This window comes from Paramormyrops kingsleyae, chromosome 8 (assembly GCF_048594095.1).
Source record: "Paramormyrops kingsleyae isolate MSU_618 chromosome 8, PKINGS_0.4, whole genome shotgun sequence".
Lineage (NCBI taxonomy): Eukaryota > Metazoa > Chordata > Actinopteri > Osteoglossiformes > Mormyridae > Paramormyrops > Paramormyrops kingsleyae.
The window spans coordinates 33,889,514-33,910,157 of NC_132804.1; the positions used below are offsets into that span (position 1 = coordinate 33,889,514).

Sequence of the window (20,644 nt, forward strand, 5' to 3'; positions counted from 1 at the left end):
CGGTAAGTTTTCGTTACATTTACATTTGGGGCGCTTTTTCTGGATTAAAATGAATATTGGGATGCGTATAAATGCGCAAGGTACGTTGTAATACATGACAATACTCGACCGTCTAAAATCATTAATTATCATTGCCGTCTATGTTTGTCTATATTTAAACACAAGGGAGAGAGTGTCGTGCAATGCAGGAATAAAGATCACGCTAGAAACCGCTTATAAACACTCTGCAGAAACACTTTCCGGGTTGTAGTTCACGGTGCACGGCCGCTTCCTGCCTTCCCCTTCTCCTTCCTGCCTGTCATCCCATGCTACTTGTGTAACCCTTATGAGGTGCGTTCGAGGTTCTTGTTATTTTGCACCTACCCATTTTCCCAGTAGTTACCGCACTCTGCTGTGACAATCCTCTGATCGCTGGATTATTTCACTTTGTAAAATTTACGTACTTGCTGTTGTAACTTTAGGCAGCTTCATTGCACAAGTGTCTCTTCTGACTGGGATATCCACACACATACTAAACGTGTTTGATATCTGTTTATTAGGGAGCAGCCTCGTCAGCATCACTGCTGTGTGGTTCAGTAAAAATGTTTGGCAAGACAGTAATAAGGAGTATTTGGGGATCGAGGAGTGCGGCGGCATGCTATCGTCGGAAGTATACAGAAAGTGCTGTCAGTGCCGCCCATCGACAGAAGGGTGAGTATTTAGTCAATCCCTTTGCTATATGACGCAGTTATTCTTTAGCTATTCAGCTAGTCTTATTCTATTCCTGTTATTGCACTAAATATTCAGCATCCTGCACATGTTAGTGTTTAAGCGCAAACATATACAATGACGTTTAAGAACAGCGTTATACTCCGTCTGATATTTCAGAGGAGTTACCACTTACGTTTGTGTTTCTCTTCGTGCTAAATAGAAATTATCAAAAGCAGATACATAGAAAAAGATGAGCTCCGGCCTCTCTACATGGATTTTCAAGCTACAACTCCAATGGTGGGTCTCCCGTTAATTGTACGGATTTGAACTTAATAAATACGGTATTGCATCATAGTTTATCATCATCAACAACAATAATAATGTTTATTATTATTTAATTACAGGACCCACGAGTTTTGGATGCCATGCTTCCTTATCAAGTAAACTATTATGGAAACCCGCATTCCAGGACTCATGCCTATGGGTGGGAGAGTGAGAGAGCCATGGAAAAAGCCAGAAAGGTTTTTTTCCCTTCTAACCTTAAATTATCTAAGGAGCCCATAAAGGGCTGAGAAATATTATTTTTAAAAGTAAATGAACCCAAAGCAATTACGAGGGAACGCAGAAGTGTTCCACAACAATATTTCCCGACCCTGTCACATAATGGGCTCCATAATTATCTTCCTGACTAGTGTTTATACAAAAAATCTGCAAGTCATGCATCAGAGGAAACGAGAAACTGAAAGTCAGTCGTTTTTATTTATTATGTATTGCTTGTTAATAATTTGTTTGTGTTTCTGTTGTGTTGCATGTATTCCCTGTTGACACAGCAAGTAGCAGATTTGATTGGGGCAGATCCCAGGGAGATTGTTTTTACCAGTGGTGCCACGGAGTCAAACAACATGTCCCTCAAGGTAAGTGCTGGTAATAAACAGCAGTGTCCTCTGGAGGTTTATCAGGGCCGATGTATCATAGCGGAATCTTTATATTTGAGTAGAACTTTTTTGCTGCTTTTCTTTTTCAGGGAGTTGCTCGGTTTTATAGATCCAAGAAGAAACACATAATTACCACCCAGATTGAGCACAAGTGTGTTTTGGACTCATGTCGGATTCTAGAAGCAGAAGGTTTTAACATTACTTACCTTCCGGTGCAAAGCAATGGCTTGATTGACCTAAAGGCAAGTTAACTCTCCGCAAAACTACAGTACAACTGAAGTATAAGTATAGCAGAGTGTCATCTATGGAAGTCCATAGAGGCAAGTCCATCCCACTTAGCTGCATTTATTGGAATTTTGAAGTTTGGCCAATTAATGGATGTTTTAGTAAACAAAGCCTGCCTGTTATGTGTGTCATATGCAGTTTATATTTTATATTTTGGATGTGCATACAACATGCTAAGTAAACTCTTATTTTTACACTAATTTGCTGGATTCTTGTCATTATAGTAAAGTTGTTTAAATTTATACAAAAGATATGCTAAAATACAAATTTTAGGTCATTTCAATTTATGTCTGTTCTTTTTAATAGTGGTTTCAGTGCAGATTTATCACTTTAAAGAATAAACAATGGATTCTGCTGGGCATTATTGAAATCAGTGGATCTCAAAATTTTGTGAATTTTGATTAAAAAAGGAGATACCTCCGCGTACCACTAGAGGGAGCTTGGGTACTACCAGTGGAACGTGGCTCTGCTTAACATAGTTTGAGAACCCCTAATTTAGATGACTTTATTAAATATCCCTCTTATATCACATTTTACGAGAAACAAACTGATGGTCTTGTAGGATGTAGTGGCTGAAAAACCTTTAAATTTAAAATAAACCAAGTTTGTTTTTCTTTTTTGTTATTCTGTGGACTGTGTTGATGTCTCAGCAACTTGAAGAAACCATCCAACCAGATACAAGTCTGGTATCAGTGATGACTGTGAACAATGAGATTGGAGTGAAACAGCCAGTGAAGGAAATCGGTGGGTCCCTTTTAGCTGAATTTGCACAGATATGTATTTTTTATTTCCTGCACTATTTAACCTTGATTTCTGGCTACTAGTTCTACATAGAAATGGCACCGTTTGCGATTCCGTCTTACTTGAACGTTGGCTTGTCTTCGAATTTCAGGTGAAATCTGCCGATCGAGGAGTGTGTTCTTCCACACAGATGCTGCGCAGGCGGTTGGAAAGATACCCATCAATGTCACAGACTGGAAGATTGACCTTATGTCTATCAGCGGTCACAAGATATATGGTCCTAAAGGTAACAACAATGTTTAAAAAAAAATAATAATAATAATTAAAATTAAAATTCCTTCCTTGAGTAATGTGATACAAATTAATGCATGTAAGAAGTATAATTAAGTGGTCAGAGCTTTGTGAATGTCAGAGACCGTTAGACCTGCCCTGGTCGGCTGCTACTCCTGTTATTAGACTGTGGGGTAGCGGAAATGCATCGTCACAGCAAGCAGCAAAATTTTTGCACCATGGTTTGTCAATGTGGAGAGCGACGCCGCCTCGGGCGAAAAGCACCGCCCGTTTTTTCTGCTTTGCCGTGCTGCTTAAAGTTCAGATCCATTGAACTTTCACCTAGTTCTCTGACCTCTAGCAAAGCAGCATCCAATCAGATATAATTTTCAGTCTGTGATGAGCTTAACCACTTAACAAAATGTAAGAGGAACTAATAATTAATTATTTATTTAACGTCACCTTAAAGTCATATTGAAACTTAATACAGAAAAAATCTTCTTGGAGGTGTATAAATGCAGAGACAGGGATACCAGGTTGGTTTTGGTAAGCATATTTAGCTAATAAAACTTAAGTAAACACACTTACAAACGCACTTTTAGACCCAACAGCAAGAGAGCTCTTTTTTTGTAAACCAGCAATGCAACTAATTTAGTTTCAAGCTGAAAAACATTTTACAATCACATTTATTTTCATGGCAAGCACTGTTTCATGACATTGTATTCACCCATCCGGCATCTTTTGCAAGCATCGGGCGGTTTGCCGCTGGTGCTGTGAAGACGTAAGAGGATTCTTCACATGCGGCGAGTGGTTCGCCACGTGTCGTGTGGACTTAGGCGGGTGCCAGGAGTACATTGTTACCCCTTTTCCACTGCAAAGGTGCCGGTGTCGTTCCGGTGCCGATCCCCAATTTGGAACCAGTGCCACGATTTTCCACAGAAAAAAAAAATGGCGCCGGTGCTGCAAAATCGGCTCCGAACCGACACCAAACCTTTGCTGGTCTGGATGAAGCACCCGTGTCATCTTGAGAGGTGGGCGGAGTAACCGAGGCAATGCAAAATAATGTTGGAAAGTGGGTGTGGTTTGTGTGGTGGGTGTGGTTTGTGACGTGGGCGTGGTTTGTGACGTGGGCGTGGTTTGTGACGTGGGCGTAGTGTTGTCACCTGGTTCCCACTGGGCTCTCAAGTCCGTGGAAATGCAGGCAGGCTCTTGCTGGTTCCCAACTTCAGCACTGGCCGAGCACCAGCCCCAGTGCTAGCACTGGCACTAGTGGAGTGGAAAAGGGGCCAGTGTCAGCTGTAAAGTTTGGTGGATGGGACATGGTTTGGGGCTGCTTTTCATGGTTTGGTCCAGGGCTCTTGGTTCCAGTTAAGGGTAATCTTAAGTCATCAGCAGACAAAACTACAACAGGATCTTGATTTAATTAGCGACTGGGCTGATACCTGGCAGTATTAGAATTTAACATACCTTAAAAAGGACATTGCTGCTTTGGAAAGGGTTCAGTGTAGGGCTACAAGAATGATTCCTGGTCTTAGAGGAATGTCTTATGAGGAGAGGTTAGCTGAGCTGAATCTGTTTAGCCTTGAGCAAAAGAGAATAAAGGGGGACATGATCCAGGTCTATAAGATTCTAACAGGTCTGGATGCTGTTCAGCCAAATGGCTATTTCAATATTAGTTTAAATACTAGAACTCGTGGCCATACGTGGAAATTAGTGGGAGAACATTTTAATACGAATTTGAGGAAGCACTTCTTTACACAGCGTGTAGTTAGAGTATGGAATAGTCTTCCTGCTAGTGTAGCGGAAGCTAAAACCCTGGGTTCCTTTAAATCAGAGCTAGATAAGATTTTAACAGCTCTGAGCTATTAGTTAAGTTCTCCCCAAATGAGCTTGATGGGCCGAATGGTTATTTCTTGTGTTCAAAGTCATTTTAGACAATTATATGTTTGGCAAAGGCCCTTCCCTGTTCCAGCATAGCTGTGCTAGTGTGTACAAAGCAAGGTCCATAAAGACATGGTTTGACCAGGTTGGTGTGGAAGAACTTGACTGGCCTGCTTAGAGTCCAGGTCTCATTTCTATTGAGCCCCTCTGGGAGGAATTGGAATGCTGGCTGTGAGCCAGGCCTTCTCACATGACATTAGTGTCCGACCAAATGGTCAATGGGCTCAAATTCCCACAACCATACTCCAAAACCTAGTGGGAAGTCTTGCCAGATTAGTGGAGACTGTTAAAAGAGCAAAGGAGAGGTCATTGTTTTGTTAGTGCCCATGGTTTTGCAATGGGACGTTCAGCAAGCATATACAGATGTGATGGATAGGTGTCCACATACGGTTGGCCAAGTTGTGTGTATTCAACGTTAAATCAAAATAATGCAATGCAAACCTTAACAGACTTGAGTAATTAAGCATTACCATAAGTGCACAAATACTACAGATGCTAGAGGGAAATTTAATACGTTGAAGTCATGGCAATGTCAAGTAAAGTAGTTAATAAGGTTAATAACCGTGATGTTAAGTAAGGGATAATGTTAATAAGTCTGCCTTTAAAATACATATTTGAAAACTTTTTTTATTTTTTTTTAAAGTATATATTTTTATTACTTTTATGCCTCACATTGAGTCAATAACATTTAAATTTCGTTGTTCAGGTGACAAAGACAATAAAGATTTATCTTATCTAAATGGCAAGCTATGTATGATATACTTTGAACTCGTACAGTAGAGCAAGATTATTCATTAATTCCTCATATCCCAGTGTCTTTGCTTGTAAAATTTCAGCCAGTGATGTATGGCTATATTGGTTTGTGGGTAACTTACATTGGTAATAGTAAACTCTAAAATGTTTACAAGGTGAGATGTTGCGGCATTTCAGTTCTTTCAATTGTATAGGATTTCACACAAGGCATCTACTGAAGGGACGCTTGCCCCGATCCCCGGCTTCCTTGTATAGAGCAACAGTGTATGAAAATAACTCAAACCACTGACTTCTTTCCTCAATCGTAGGCATTTGTAAAGCTGATGTCTGGGTTCATTGGAGTAGTGGTGGTGATGTGTCCCTGCATCTCGACAGGAGTGGGGGCGCTGTACGTGCGGCGACGGCCCCGGGTTCGGCTGGAGCCCATTCAGTCTGGTGGGGGACAGGAGCGAGGCCTGCGTTCCGGAACCGTCCCCACCCCCCTGGCGGTGGGACTAGGAGCTGCATGTGAAATTGCGCAACAGGAAATGCAGGTAATGCATGTTAGCAATTTAGGTGTTTGTAAGGAGCATGTAGAGTAGAATAGGCGTACCATAGAGCGGCATGAGAACGTAAGCTCCGCCTCCTGCTACTGAACATGCTGTGTTGTGTTTATTTTCCCCTCCTGTCATAGTATGACCACAGTCGGGTGTCTATGCTGGCCAAGCGTCTTCTTCAGAAAATCATGTCAGAGCTGCCTGATGTAGTCGTGAATGGAGATCCTGACCAGAGATATCCAGGTAAGAACGGTCTCATTCAGTCTCTAACAGACAGTCTCAGCCCCGGGTTGGGGAGCCACCATCTTAAAGGTGCGATCACACTAGCGCGATAAAAATGCGTCGTCTTCACAACCCAGAACAGAAGTGGAAGTGACGTTTTGTTTTAAGACATTGTTGGTGCAATGATGTTATGGAGTAATGTTTATAAGTTTGCCTTTAAAATATATATTTGAAAACTACTATTTTTTTTTCCTTGTATCTTGCCAGTCAGTATTGGTGAAATTAGTAGCAAACAGTGGAATAAATGCATGATGTAATATTAGCCTTCTAGCTCAGTAAGCAAGATATGAAGCATGCTAATTAGTAATGTTCTATCATGCACTGTAATATGCTTTCTACCTTTTGAGACCCATTTGAATGCTCTCCTGTTAATACATTTATATTCTGGTAATCAGCAGTTAAAAAGAATTGGTTGCTCCATGGTCCATGGCTGGTGAAGCTGAAAGGTCAAGCTCACCCACACCAGACCTGATTGGTTGAGCTACGCAAATTTGCAGGTCAAAGTTCAATTAAGGTCAACTTTGTCAGAAATCATTCTGCAACCGGAAGTGAAGAATCTGATTTTCGCGAATGGAAGCGAGTGACAAAAGAATTTTTATTCTCGCTAGTGTGGCCGCACCTTAAGCCGTAGCAGACAGTGCTAATGGCTTTTCATGCCCTTTGCAGGATGCATAAATTTGTCCTTTGCCTACGTGGAAGGTGAGAGTCTGCTGATGGCCTTGAAGGATGTGGCCCTGTCCTCTGGCAGGTTGGTCATATGGCAGTGTAGCAGCGACACACTTTGTTTGTGGTGTTTTTTTGGTGGTGTTGTTGCTCATATACCTTTGCATCCATGCAGTGCCTGTACTTCTGCATCGCTGGAGCCCTCCTACGTGCTGAGAGCCATTGGCACAGATGAGGATCTCGCACACTCTTCAATCAGGTTTGTACCATGCTATGGAACATCTTCTGAAAGTCACAACTACCACTAGTTTTGCTTTCTAGTCTGATTATGGACAGTAATGTTTGTTTGTATTTCCTGGTTTTGGGATCAGTTCTCTACCACAGACACTTTCTTGTTAGTGTGAAAAAGTATGTGATGGATGTTCTAAGATCTTTGTAGACACTTTGGGTGAAGATGTTCGTTGGGAGTGATCGAATATTGAGAGAACACGCACCGAAATTGATGCAGCCCTGCATAAAGACAAGGCTGCCTTAGACATTTGATCTTGTCAGCATGAGAATGCAAAGTATTTCTCTAAACTTGCTCAGCCTTTGCAGACACATTCTATGGGTGATGATCTAGTACTGTGTAAATATTGAGACAAATTGTATGAAAACATGGGAAGGAAGGCAGAGAACATTGGTGGTCAGAACATGCATAGACACATTCATGGACAAGTAGACCACAGTAGACCAAAATGGCATGTACAGCAGCTCCAGCAGCCATAGTTAGTGTGTTACGTTGCGGGTAGGCTAAACTGAAGTAATATGTTTAGAGTTGATTTACAGACCAGGATTCATCATCCAGAACATGAACTGGCACACCATTGCGCAATATAGGAACCCTGCCTGAAGGATGTGGTTTAACATAAATTTGTTCTGTCAGGTAGGCAGGTGCTTAACCTTTGAGTGCCTTATATGTAAGTAGCGGAACTTTGAAGTCAGTCTTGAACCCATTACATTATATGGATGGAAATTTACACCTGATTTCATTTTTAGACAAATCACCCCAAAACTAAAGCGGCAGCACTAGGTGACACAGGACGGAAATGGAAGATTTTACCAGTGGACTCAATCTTGTGAACACAGTAGCTCTAATAGTATTTAATTGAACTTTCCATGAACATTGTGTATGTAGGTCACTGGTTCTCAAACTGTAGGGTGCAAAGTTATTCCTGAACTGTGTGACCCGGTTGGTGGAATTTATCATGGGGGAATTTAATTCTATATGAGAAGAACACTTGACCAGTGTTTTTTTTTGGGGGGGGATCTATCAAATTTGAGAATTAGGTAATGATCTGGGTCTTATTTCATTTTGAGACAAATCACACCAAAATTGCAACAATGTTGCATAATGATAGCAAAGACAATGGCTGATTTCACTTAGTGGCTGTTGATGAAGAGAGCCACAGATGCAGAGCTGGTGAGCCTAATTACATTAAGACAAGTCACACAAAGATGGGCTTTTAATAAAGATGTTTTGGAGAAGTGGGGAGGGAGCCATCTAGGGAACATGTTGTCGTGTATTTTATTCTGTTTTTTTCCCCCGTTACATTATTGTTGGAAGAAGTTTGTAGTCTTTTTGCAGTGACATTTCAAATTCCAGTAAGAAATGCTTTTTTAAAATATAATGCTTCTGTGTATCTTAAGGTTTGGTATTGGAAGATTTACCACGGAGGAGGAAGTCGACTACACAGCAGAGAAGTGCATCCGGCAGGTCAAGCGTCTGAGGGAGATGAGGTCAGAGCTGAGCCTTTGTGTAAACTGTGTCACGAGGGATATGTTTTGATACACGTGTGCATTTAGACTTTTGCTAATTAAAGAATAGAGCAGGGGTATTCAACTAAAATCTAAAGAGGTCCAGTTAGAGAAAATTTCTTGAAGCAAAGGTCTGGAGGCTCATAATGTCTAACTATTTAGTGTGATATATATTTAAGTAGCCTATTACTTTTATCAACCTTGCATGTAATCAATACCTGACTGTCAAATCTAATTAATTCAGTACAATTCAGAAACTTTTTGACATTATTTATTGTCACATGACATAGAACTGAACATGTATGCATGACTGTAGATGTGTATAATGTTCTCTCATTTAGAATAGAATAGTTACTTTATTGTCATTCAGAGATACACGGGTTAGTGCATTTATTAAAGTAGGGCTGCATTTCAAAATAAGAGAAAATAAATAAAATGTGAACATTGTGCATGTTTAAAGTCTGCACAAATATGTAACAGTTCTTACCTTGTAAATAGTCTGCTTTTGTATTTAACCATGTAAATACACCTTTGACGTAGCTAATTTTAGGTTTTATAATGGAATAATATAGATTTGCCGTAAGATTTCCAGCGTGAGTCTGAAAGCGTGAGTGTCATGTCAGATGCTTGAGATTTGGCAACCCTGAAAATGTACATTTTTTGTTTCACCCAAGTTGTTTTATATAACAGATAACATTACTTTACACATATGTTAAAAAGCAGAAACTTCAACGAACATCAAATCACCAGTAAATTGCGTCTATTTATCCAACATGTTATATAATATATACTGTGTTTGAAAACTTTTCGGCTTTACAATTTGAGGACAGATCAGCCACTCTCTAAGGAATATTACGGCATTTTGGTTGCGGGTGTTACCTTCGCTGCTGTTATTAAGCAACCACTCTCTTAGGAACATTACGGCATTTTGGTTGCGGGTGTTACCTTCGATGCTGCTACTAACACTAACGGCACTTCAGCGCAAAGAAAGGCCTGCATAAGCCGAACTACGTCTTGCTTTGCGGTTAAAGGCGTTTGATGTTCATTGGCGTGGGAAACGGCAGTTCTAGTGCTAAACCACTACCGAAAAGACTATAAAAGTTACGCCGGTTAAAATAGAAGCATCCTGTCAGGTTTTAAATCATAACTTTCTGTTTTGGCTGTCAATCCAGGTCCGTATGAGACAGCTTCTGGGTCCGGACCGCGGTCCGCCTGTTAGTTTATACTGTATTCCAGAGGTCACTATGTAAACCTCAAATTTTACTTGATTTCTGTAATTCCGTTGCTTGCACATAAATCTTTCGACAAATAGCTTTTCTGGAAATCTATAAGGTCCATTAAACTTTTTTTTTCCTTCCCCCTATACAGCCCCCTGTGGGAAATGGTGCAGGAAGGAATTGACCTGAAGAGCATCAAATGGACACAGCACTGAAAAGGATTGTGGGAACAACAATCTTAGCGGGAATGTGTTTTATGTGTGCTTGAACTTGTTATAATCCTATGTCTGAGTAACAAGGATATTTTTCCAGAGGTATTTCCCTGTAGGAAATGCAAAACACGCACAACGTTTTTATTTGAGGAGCTGTATACATTACCTGGGTGTGGTATCTCTTTTATGTTGGACAGATTTATCCATTGCACGATAAATGTAGTAGAAGGGCCAGCTCATTAGCACTGTGACTGCCATCGCTGGACAGAGGACAGAACAAAAGGCTTTGGTCTACCCCAAGTGCAAGGCCACCGAATGACTTCACACACAAGCACCAGTCTTAGGGAAACATTCAAATGGCTGCATCTTGGAGCCACGGAGGTGCTGTTTGCCGCCTTCCTAATGCATTCTACATGAAATAAGTTTGTCTGTATTACTTTTGGAAAGCTGGGATTTTTATATTGCAGTAAATGATTATATTCACTTGATGCCTTAATTAGAATGAATTCTTTAGACTGTTTTGGAGTTAAATCACTCATTTTCAAACACTTTCTGAGAAAAGGGTTGAGATTAAGTGCAGTTGCTTGACTTATGCCTTATTTTTTAGCTCCATTTGTTAATGGAGGTGCAGTGCTTCATCCTGCTTCACTGATTACATTTCACACATTTACACCAATTTAGTTGTCAGCTCTTAACTTTTGTGTATATAGCATATATATGTACAGCATTTGATTGATGATCAAGGTCATGACCATTATTCATATGCTTCTCTGCTGTTCACATAGCACTGCTAGGGCAGGGCAGTGAAGAGCCCTGCATTCACCATGATTTATGTAAATGTCTGAATAATCTATTGAGAATATTGCTTCATATATGAAAGTCTGTATATACAAGCGGCAAAATTCAGTGATTGCAAGTCATTTTTATGTTCAGTCTTTGGGTTTACGGATGGTGTCAGAAACAATGTAATATTTGTAACTATCACTTAAAGCAGGGTTCATACATAAAATCATAAAATTAAGAAATCACATTTTCCGGAAAAGGTATGGAAAATAAAATCTGAAAGTTTTGGAAAACTCATGGGATTTTTCAAAACTGCATTTGTTTTTAATCAACGTTTGAAGTATAATCCAGTCTCTCTCGAGCAGTATCTTGATTATATAAGTTATTACCATGATGTCTAAATTGGAGCACCCTCTATCCATCCAATTTTCTGAAACCGCTTGTCTAGTCGAGGTCGCGGGGGTCCTAGATACGGTGGCCCCTAGAGACAAAACACAAACAAAAGAATAAGCAGAAACAAAATGAAAATGCGCTGCAAGTGAAAAAAGACAAACAAAAGAAAAAGCAGAAACGTAGATCGACTGGCAAATCGAGAGCTTTGCCTTTTGGCTCAGCTCCTTCTTCACCATGTCAGACCGACGCAGCACCCGCATCACTGCTGACGCCGCACCGATCCGCCTGTCGATCTCCCGCTCCATCCTTCCCTCACTCGTGAACAAGACCCCGAGATACTTAAACTCCTCCACTTGGGGAAAGACTCCCTCCCCGACCTGGAGAGAGCACTCCACCCTTTTCCGGCTGAGGACCATGGTCTCGGATTGGAGGTGCTGATTCTCATCCCAGCCGCTTCACACTTAGCTGCGAACTGTCCCAGTGAGAGCCGAAGGTCACGGTCCAATGAAGCCAACAGAACCACATCATCTGCAAAAAGCAGAGACTCTACAACTACAAAAGGTCTCCCTTTTGGAAATCCCTTCGTGAAGCTGTCAGTAGGCACTTATCGTCATTTAAGATTTAAACCATAAGAGAATGAAGAGCTTCAATAAACTGCCGATAGGGAATATTGCTTGATGGTACATATCAGTTTATCACATCACAGTTATGAATATAATCATGTAAAAGTCTTTCATGAACGGACAACCTTTGCCCAACAAATACACAGCATGTTTGGTTGAGTAAGCAGAGCTCGCTGCATGCTACTGATTTGTAACACACATTAATGGGCAATACCACTGATTTTATTTTTCCTTTTTTTCTTCTGATTTCAATATATGATCCCAGCCTGATCCTGGCCCAACTTAAGGGAGGCTAGTGGCAAATGTTATCATCCATCCATCCATCCATCCATTTTCCAAAGCCATTTATACCATACAGAGGCATGGGGCAAATTTTATCATTTAAATTAAAAGTAACATGAACAACATGATATTTTAACATTAAAATCACAATCAAAGTGAAACATTCAGGTCGAAATAATTGATATTTCAGTAGTGGTGTCCTTAATCCTTGATGCATGTGAATCATGGAAGAGATGAGCGCTCCCTCCAAGGAAACTTCAAGTGTCTGTGAGAAAGGCAACAGCTCAGCAGCCAAAGCATCTTTTAAAAGGGAGATATTGTGGATAAACAAGGTAAAAAGATGGCGGTGGTGTGGAAGTACTGTGGCTATTTAAAGCCCGACACGTAACAGACTGGCGCTGTGTAGGCCTGTTGTAAACTGTGCGGAATACTTGGCCAGCTAAAACTGGAATTACTACAGACTTATTTCACCGCCTGAAGCATTGCCAACCAGTATAACTTAGAGAAAGTCACAAACACCAGCAATGTCTAACCCGTCCCTGGGAACAAGCAGCTAGGCAGTCGGATAAAAAGCCCAGCAACAAACCTTGCTATCAGTGGGCTATAGGAGTACAACCTGTGACAAAAAAGGTATATTTTGTACGAGATTTATTGAAAATAGATCTCAGTTCACATTCTATTCAATTTGTGCTTGTTTTTCATTTTTCGCCACACCTGTCTCCGTCATTCCTCCTGAAGCCCCTGGTACTTGGCCAGGTTCCTCTCAAAGGCCTTCTCTATACAATCTTCCCAGAGCACAGTCAGTTCTATCAGGGCAAGCTGCTTTGGAGCCTCTGAGAGAATGACAATGTCTGGCCGCTGTGATGTTGCCACGATATGTGCCGGAACCGTAAGTTGCTTGGTTAGATCAACTATTTTCTGCCAATTCTGTGCAGTAGAAAGTAGACCTGCAGCGGCTCTAGGTTGTCGTTTCAGCTGCTCTTCTGCCTTGACAAATGTTATCTGCTTCTTTGGGGGACAGTGGGTCTGCTTCTTCTTGCGGCTGAGGAGACACTCTCAGCAACTGCCTTCAGCACCTGGTCATGGGGCCACCAGTAACAACCCTCCCCTGGGGCCTTCGGACAGCTGCTCAGAATGTGTTCGAGTGTCCCTCTCCCAGAGCAGAGGTGTATCAGCCTTGTCCCACAGGTTTGCAGGGCTGTGTAAGATGTCATATACAGCTTGGATTAGGAATTTAATGCACTGGAGCTCTGCTTGCCAGATGTCCATCCAAGTAAGCCTTCATTTCCCATCTTACTTTCCCATCTCATCCAAACTCCCTGCTGCCTCATTCCTGCCATCCTGCTGGTTCTTTCCTCATCCATTACTGCTCTCATCTCTTCCTGGATGTCCTTGGTGGATGTCTAGATGGCTGCCACATTTCTGAGGCTGTGGTCAAAAAATTCTCCTACTTTTTTTTGTGATTGTTGACACACCACAGCACCCAGTGCACAACAACGAAATGTGTCCTCTGCATTTAACCCATATGTGACTTTCGTGACATAGCAGGGGGCAGCTAATTCAGCACCCGGGGAGCAGTGCTTGGGGGTGGTACGTTGCTCAGGGTACCTCAGTGGTGTTTTGTTGGTTGGGGATTTGAACCTGCAATCTTCCGATTACGAGTGCGCTTCCCTAACCATTATGCCACCACTGCCACTTAATGAGTCTCCCCAGCCCTTGGAGTAACCATATGCTCCCTGGTACAGAGGATGTAGTGACTGTGAGGTCATCCATATAGGCTCTGAAGGGGGGCTGTCACACACCGGACTTAGTTGATGGGCCTCTGCACTCATCTCTGCAGCTTTTACTACCATGCTTATGGCTAAGGCAAGGAGGATGACTGATATAGTGCACCCCGTGATAATGCCCTTCTCCGATCGGTGTCTGAAGCTGTTATAATAATGAAAGATGAGCTCATTGATTTTACTGGGAACTTGGTGCCGAATAAGTGCTGACTCAACCAATTTGTGTGGTATAGGCTTGTATATATTGGCCAGGTCTAGCCACAGCACAACCAAATCTCTTTTCCCCTCACGTGCCTCCCTGATAAGCAGAGTGACTATTCCTGTGTGTACGAGGTACCCTGGCATCCCTGGAGTTCCACCCTGTTGCACTGAGGTATCAACGTAGTTGTTCTTGAGCAGGAAGTTTATCAGCCGGTGGGACAGGATGCTGAAGAAGATCCTGCCTTCGACACTAAGCAGCAAGATAGATATATACTATGCCAGATTGTTCACAGTAGCTTCCGGGGAAGTTGGAGTAACTCTGAACTTTGTACACTTTGTAAGGACCTTCACTTGGTCCTGGGACTGCTTACACCCCTGGTTGATCAATGAAGGCTCTCTGCTGTTCCAAACCCTGGTCTGTCAAAGGATCATGTTGGGTGGGGTAGAGGAACTGATCTACTTCCTCCTTGGAACTTGTCAGGTGTCCAGTGCTCTTGCTCCCAAGCATCTTCCTTGGGGTTGGCTATAAAAGTAGCTCTCTCCTGGCTCTCTCCCTGCCCCTTCTCCTCTGCCACACTGCTCTCTGCAGGGTCCTGACCTTCCTCCTTACTGTGTTCCGGAGCTCAGCAAGTGGCGGTTTCTCCTCTTCATCTGCATTCTTGTACTGTTTTGTGAGGGCTCCGAGTTTTTGTCGCAGCTGATGAATCTTACCCGCTCTACAGTTCACAATGTAGGGCGTTTTGCCGGACTCCTCCATCTCCAATCACTCTGCTCTATAACTCACAATAACTGCAGACATGGCTTGAGGGAGGCTGTCCACATCCCCCTTCCACATGTCCACATCCTCCCCGAATTAGTGCCACTCTGGCTGGGGGATGTGGCTGGGGGCCATTTCACTCATAACTTTTGGACTACTTGGCCCGATGACAGAGCTTAATATGCTTGGGGGCGCTGGGCTCTGTGGGGTGATTCAGGGCCAGGCTACTCCTGCATCTCACCAGGGTCAGACCCTATGTGCTGCACTGTAGGCACCCGCACCAAGCACTTCATCTTGGTCTGAGGTATTTTAAGACTGCGCTCATTCTTACAGGCCTTGCCGCAGATGCATCTCGTGATCATACTTCCATTTGCGTTCGTTGACATCCTTAGATCCGTCCTTGTGGGGTTCTCATTGTACCCCCCTTGGGCTCCCCTGGGGTATTTGCTTGAATGTGGTTCCGTAGCTTGTTGCAAGTTCTCTCTCTCTCGAAAGATGCAGTTCGGGCTGCCAAGCCTCCCTGCCCTGGCTTCATGGTATTCTTTTGGTTTGTTTTTTTTGCCCACCACCTCTTCGGAGGACAACTTTATGTTTAATTACAACATAAAAAAAGAATAAATGTTTACATTCACTTTTTTTTTTCCCAGGTAGATGGGGGGGCTCATTTATAACATACAAAAACCCGAAATACAACATAAAACAAAATAAAACAAATAACAAGCATACAGGAGGCAAAATAGTGCCACAAGATCCGACAATGATGACAAAGCAAAAAGACAGACAGACAAGAGACAATACAAGACAATACGAGACAATACGAAGTGACTTACGAGAGACTGGGACACGGCAGATAAGCAGTTACAGTTAGAGATGCTGAGGTTGATCAGATGTATGTGTATGTGTGGGGTTTGTACTAAAAGTTTATACAAGTAAGTGTGTATATGTGTACAGAGAGGGAGGGGGGAAAGGGGTTAACTCTGGAGATATACACATTTTTTTTTTATATATATATATATGTTAGTAAAGTTATTGTGATGGAATATTAAGAAATGTTATAAATGGGTTCCAGGTGTCCTTAAAGCACATGGTATTCATTCAACAATGAAAATTGCCAATCAAATGAATTTATCTTGCCTAATGGATGAACTCATGTTCTGAATGGTTAAACATATGTCAATCATCTTGGTGTTGAAATCATAATTGGAAAAACTAGGTGAATTAGATTTTGGCAATTGGGGGTGAGGTGGTTGTTGAGTGCCCCTGAACTACTAGAATAGAAGGTCATGGGAAATTCATTGAAATACATCAGTGAGGCAGAAAATGTCTTGCTTTTCTGAAGGTCCTTGTACAAACCTAAAGTAGGTGCTGTTATGCACAATACTTTTTCAGACGTTTTTGAACAACTGCACTTTTTTTGTTTTCACATGGAAATGATTGTTTTGATTATACATTGGCAGTAAAATATTCAATGCGATATGAATGTTACTTTTTTCTTTTTTTTAGTGAAGCTCTTCTCCACTGATATGTAGAGGACTAATTTAATATATATATAAATCACCTTTCTTAGCTTTCCTGGACATGTCTGCCATTTTTCACCTTTGTTAAAAGATACAAAAATTGAAGTGACAAATTCTAGAACTCTTTCAACTAATAATGTCACAAATGCAACACCATGCTGAAAATGATGCAGCCAGGAAGACAGTGTTCATTTCTTTTTGGATAGTTGAGGAGGAAGCACATGGTGTGATTTTTCAGATTTCTCACAAATTCTGAAACCACCCACAATCAGACTGGTGGTTGCAGCGGCCTGCAACACCTCCTCCATCTTCTGCCACCTTCTGCCCTGGCTGAGCGGTCAATCGTTAATGCAGGTGGGGGCGGTATACAATACTCCACAACAGATGTTCCCAGTCCTAATGTATGTGTAAACATACCATGTGTACACACTTAAGCCTGGCTCATACCTTGCCTTGCTCTGAGCCGGCAGCACAAAGGCTATGAGTAATTATAGGGGCACGAGCCTTTGTGTCTACAATGCTGATGAAGTCACGCCTGTCTGTTTCACTTATAGGATTGACCAGCCCTGCAAGCACCTCCAGTCATGGACATAAATTTAACTTTCTTAGACCAGTGGTTCTCAAAGTGTAACCTTTTCCCTATATCCCTTAAGTCCAAACCATGCTCAAACCACAGCCAAATCATGCCGTGCAGTGTTTAGTGTGTATAAATATTTATTGTGGTTCTTAGTAGATTAAAACGAACTAGTTATTTTTGTGTGTAATTACAGTTTTTTTCAATTGCTAAAATACATTCTACAATACTGAAGTCATTTTCTCAGAACTCTCCACACATTTAAACAGAGAATCATTTGTCATTGCTTTTGTACAAAATGCCGTCAATGACTAAATGCTTCAAAATTCATGGATTCCTTTCTCACTCAAAATCCACCACCATAAAACCTTTTAGAGGCCACGTTGCACATGCTTACATACTGGTCCCAAAACTGTTAATTATAGATTCAAAACTGTATGGCATCTATTTGCTACAGTACTATCAAAATGCTTCCAAAATATATTGTAAAACTGACACTATATAAAAAAAATAAAGATATATTGCTAGGGAGGACATCACATGTGATGTAGATAAGACCTTGTGGCTGGTGTGTGTGTGTGTGAGTGTGTACATACATACATACATACATACATACATATACAGACGCTCCTCTACTTACGAATGTTATGTTCCGAACGGCCGTTTGTAACTTGAAATGTTCGTAAGTCGTTATTCAACATCATTTTAAGGGTACTCAAATCTACATGCATGAGTAAGTATGATATAAAGTCAATACATGTTTTCTTATCCTAAAACACATTACTAATTATACATAAAACAAAAATGGATAATGGATGCACAGAATATTTCGCAATAAAAACGAAGTAAACTTTGATCTCAATAGAGCATGTCTTACCGATACGCAAGTACAAAGAGCTGGGATGCTGGGAGTACGCACGCTACGCTGCTGCGTGGCGGGAGTAGCGGCCAGAATTTGTACTAGGCAGAATTGGTGTGTAGAACAAATTTTGATGTTGCGGACAGGAAATGGGAGCCCAATGAACTCAGTTTGGACTTACAGTCCTCTTCGTTCGTATGTCTGAAAGTTCGTAAGTTGAAAGTTCGTAAGTAGAGGAGCGTCTGTCTATATATATATATATATATAAATACACACATATTTGTGTGTGTATATATGCACATTTTTTCCCCCTGTAATATTTCCTGGAATACTACACTTTTGCGTTTTTTTTGTACAGTTTTTTTCAATTGCTAAGGCGCTTTCTGCAATACTGAACTCACTTTCTCAAAACTCTACACACAATCGGCATAACATTAGTGTATGTGGGCTAAACTGTCAATCGTTTCGCATTGCTTTCATACAAAATGCATTAAATGACTAAATGCCTCAAAATCCACTGCTATTAAAACAAAATGTTTTTCGAAGGTATTTTGCACATCCTTACATACTGTTGTCAAAACTATTAAACATACATTCAAAACTATATTAGTACAATTTACCATATTACCATATTGCTATCAAGGCTATGAACACAGCAGAGGATGAGAGAGAACGAGAGCACAAATCTTTTGGTATTTGTTGTGCTGTGGGATAATGTGGCATTCCAGCACTCCAGTGCAGTCACAGAGTGGTTTGCAGCACACCCAAGGATGTCCTCATAATTTCTGCCACCATACTCCCCTTTCCTAATCCCCATTGAGGAATTCTTTTCTGAATGGAGGTGAAAGGTTTATGACAGGATGGATCAGCTATGCCAGGAGATATTACCCACGATGTATCACTAGAGAGGACATCAGATGTGATGTCGATGAGAACTTGCGGCCGAATCCATAGAAGCAGATAGATTAGAAATTTACTGCTATAGTATTGTTACAGTCATGGACCAAAGGTGTGTATTTCTTTGTTTCTGTCTGTAGTATTGACAGTAAGTATTTTTTTCCAAAAGAATATTCTGTATTTACTATACAGTATGAAAAATAAAATCCAGATTTACTCTAAAAATGATCCTTTAATGATGAACCTTTTTATATTTTATGCAACGCTGTCTGTGGTTAGTGTTTTGTAGGCCATTCTTTTGTGTGTGATATAGTGTTCTTCAAGGCAGACATCAAGTGCTAATGCTTTGGTGGTATGAGCATCTTTTGAGGCATGGTTTAACTTTTGGTTAATGGTTTTGGTGGCTGTAGTGCATTTTGGAGTAGAGATTAGCTGTTTGGCCCAGGTGCATGTTGGTATTGTAGACTGAAGGATTTTGAGAAAGTGACTTCAGTATTGCAGAATGCATCTTAGCAATTGAAAAAAAAACCATAATCACATTTTCTCTCATTATCAAGTTTGTTTCAATGCACATGAATATATTTATTTCATAGCTTTAATGTTTGTTTCCTTTTTCTCAGATTAAATGTGCTTCAATTATAGGTTTTTTCTATATCATAGCATATAAAATGTAATGTACTTGTGGAAAAAATCAACAAAATGTATTGTAGAATCACTATAGACTTCACTCTCCATTGTATTTGGCCATAAGTTCTCATCAGCATCAGTCTTATATCTTGTTTGGAGATGCGTCTTGGAAAGTATCTTCTGGAATATCTAATCCAACCCTGGCAGTCTCCAGGGGAAGTGTCTCTACACACCACCTGGTCATGTGGATGGCGGTCATGAACCTTCCATCTCCACACAGAGAAAAACTCCCCTATGGGCTTTAGGAAGGGGATGAATGGTGCCAGGAATAGTACTGAGATCCAGGAATATGCAACAAACCAGTCTGTGACTGCAGCAAAGTGACGAAATGCCACATTATCCCACATATTAACCAAGGGGAGTTTCCTGCCCCTCACCTTCTCTCCTCCGCTGGCACAAGTTGATAATGCAGATCATCCAAAAAGGAAATGAGCCTCTCTATATTGTAGGGCTTTGGAATGATTCTTTCATTTTCTTGTAAAAATTCTGCTAAAAATTTCTATATATTGCAATATGCTTACTGCAGAAATGCACAAAAATTGCCATCATTTTGTTCTGAATATGTTTTTAACAGTCTGTTGGCATTTGAAAAATGTGCTGCAAATGTATAGTGTTCTGCAGTTGGTCTAGTAGGAATGAGAAGAGAGTTCATAAATTTTGTAAAATGTGGTAATTGAATGCATTTTGTGTGAAAGCGATGAAAAGCTGTCTGAAGAGTTTTGACATTGTGATATCAGTTTTGACCAAAGCATGTTAAAATACATATGTATACATATACTGTATATATATATATATACAGCTCTAAAATATTTTGAAAACAATCATGCTGGATATCTATACAGTATGTTGACTGGGTAATGTGTTAGGAATGTGTTAACTGTATTTGACTCCCTGCCGGCCCCTGGAGGATGGGCTCCCCCTTTGAGTCTGGTCCCTCCCAAGGTTTCTTCCTTCTGGGGAGTTTT

The 20,644-nt window shown here is 41.1% G+C and overlaps 1 protein-coding gene across 2 annotated transcripts; it reads left to right on the plus strand.

Moving 5' to 3' along the window:
• The first annotated feature begins 212 nt into the window (after positions 1-212).
• On the plus strand, positions 213-11,402 carry nfs1 (NFS1 cysteine desulfurase). 2 transcript variants are annotated; one of them, XM_023837885.2, is made up of 14 exons: positions 213-330; positions 540-690; positions 911-987; positions 1,095-1,211; positions 1,521-1,604; positions 1,715-1,867; positions 2,561-2,654; positions 2,803-2,937; positions 5,991-6,148; positions 6,289-6,394; positions 7,100-7,181; positions 7,272-7,355; positions 8,786-8,875; positions 10,262-11,402. In XM_023837885.2, exons 2-14 carry the CDS (start codon positions 582-584, stop codon positions 10,323-10,325), a joined length of 1,353 nt encoding a protein of 450 aa, XP_023693653.1. In that variant the 5' UTR covers positions 213-330; positions 540-581; the 3' UTR covers positions 10,326-11,402. The 2 variants fall into 2 exon arrangements, with proteins under 2 accessions (XP_023693653.1, XP_023693654.1); XM_023837886.2 differs by lacking the exon at positions 213-330 and having other exon boundaries at positions 337-690.
• The last annotated feature ends 9,242 nt before the right edge of the window (positions 11,403-20,644 follow it).

What these genes read in the sequence shown, in the direction of transcription:
- nfs1 (XM_023837885.2), top strand. Translation starts at nt 582, where the DNA reads ATGTTTGGCAAGACAGTAATAAGGAGTATTTGGGGATCGAGGAGTGCG. An exon ending in CCATGGAAAAAGCCAGAAAG is followed by an intron (nt 1,212 to 1,520) that starts GTTTTTTTCCCT and finishes CTGTTGACACAG; the next exon opens with CAAGTAGCAGATTTGATTGG. An exon ending in GTGGCCCTGTCCTCTGGCAG is followed by an intron (nt 7,182 to 7,271) that starts GTTGGTCATATG and finishes GCATCCATGCAG; the next exon opens with TGCCTGTACTTCTGCATCGC.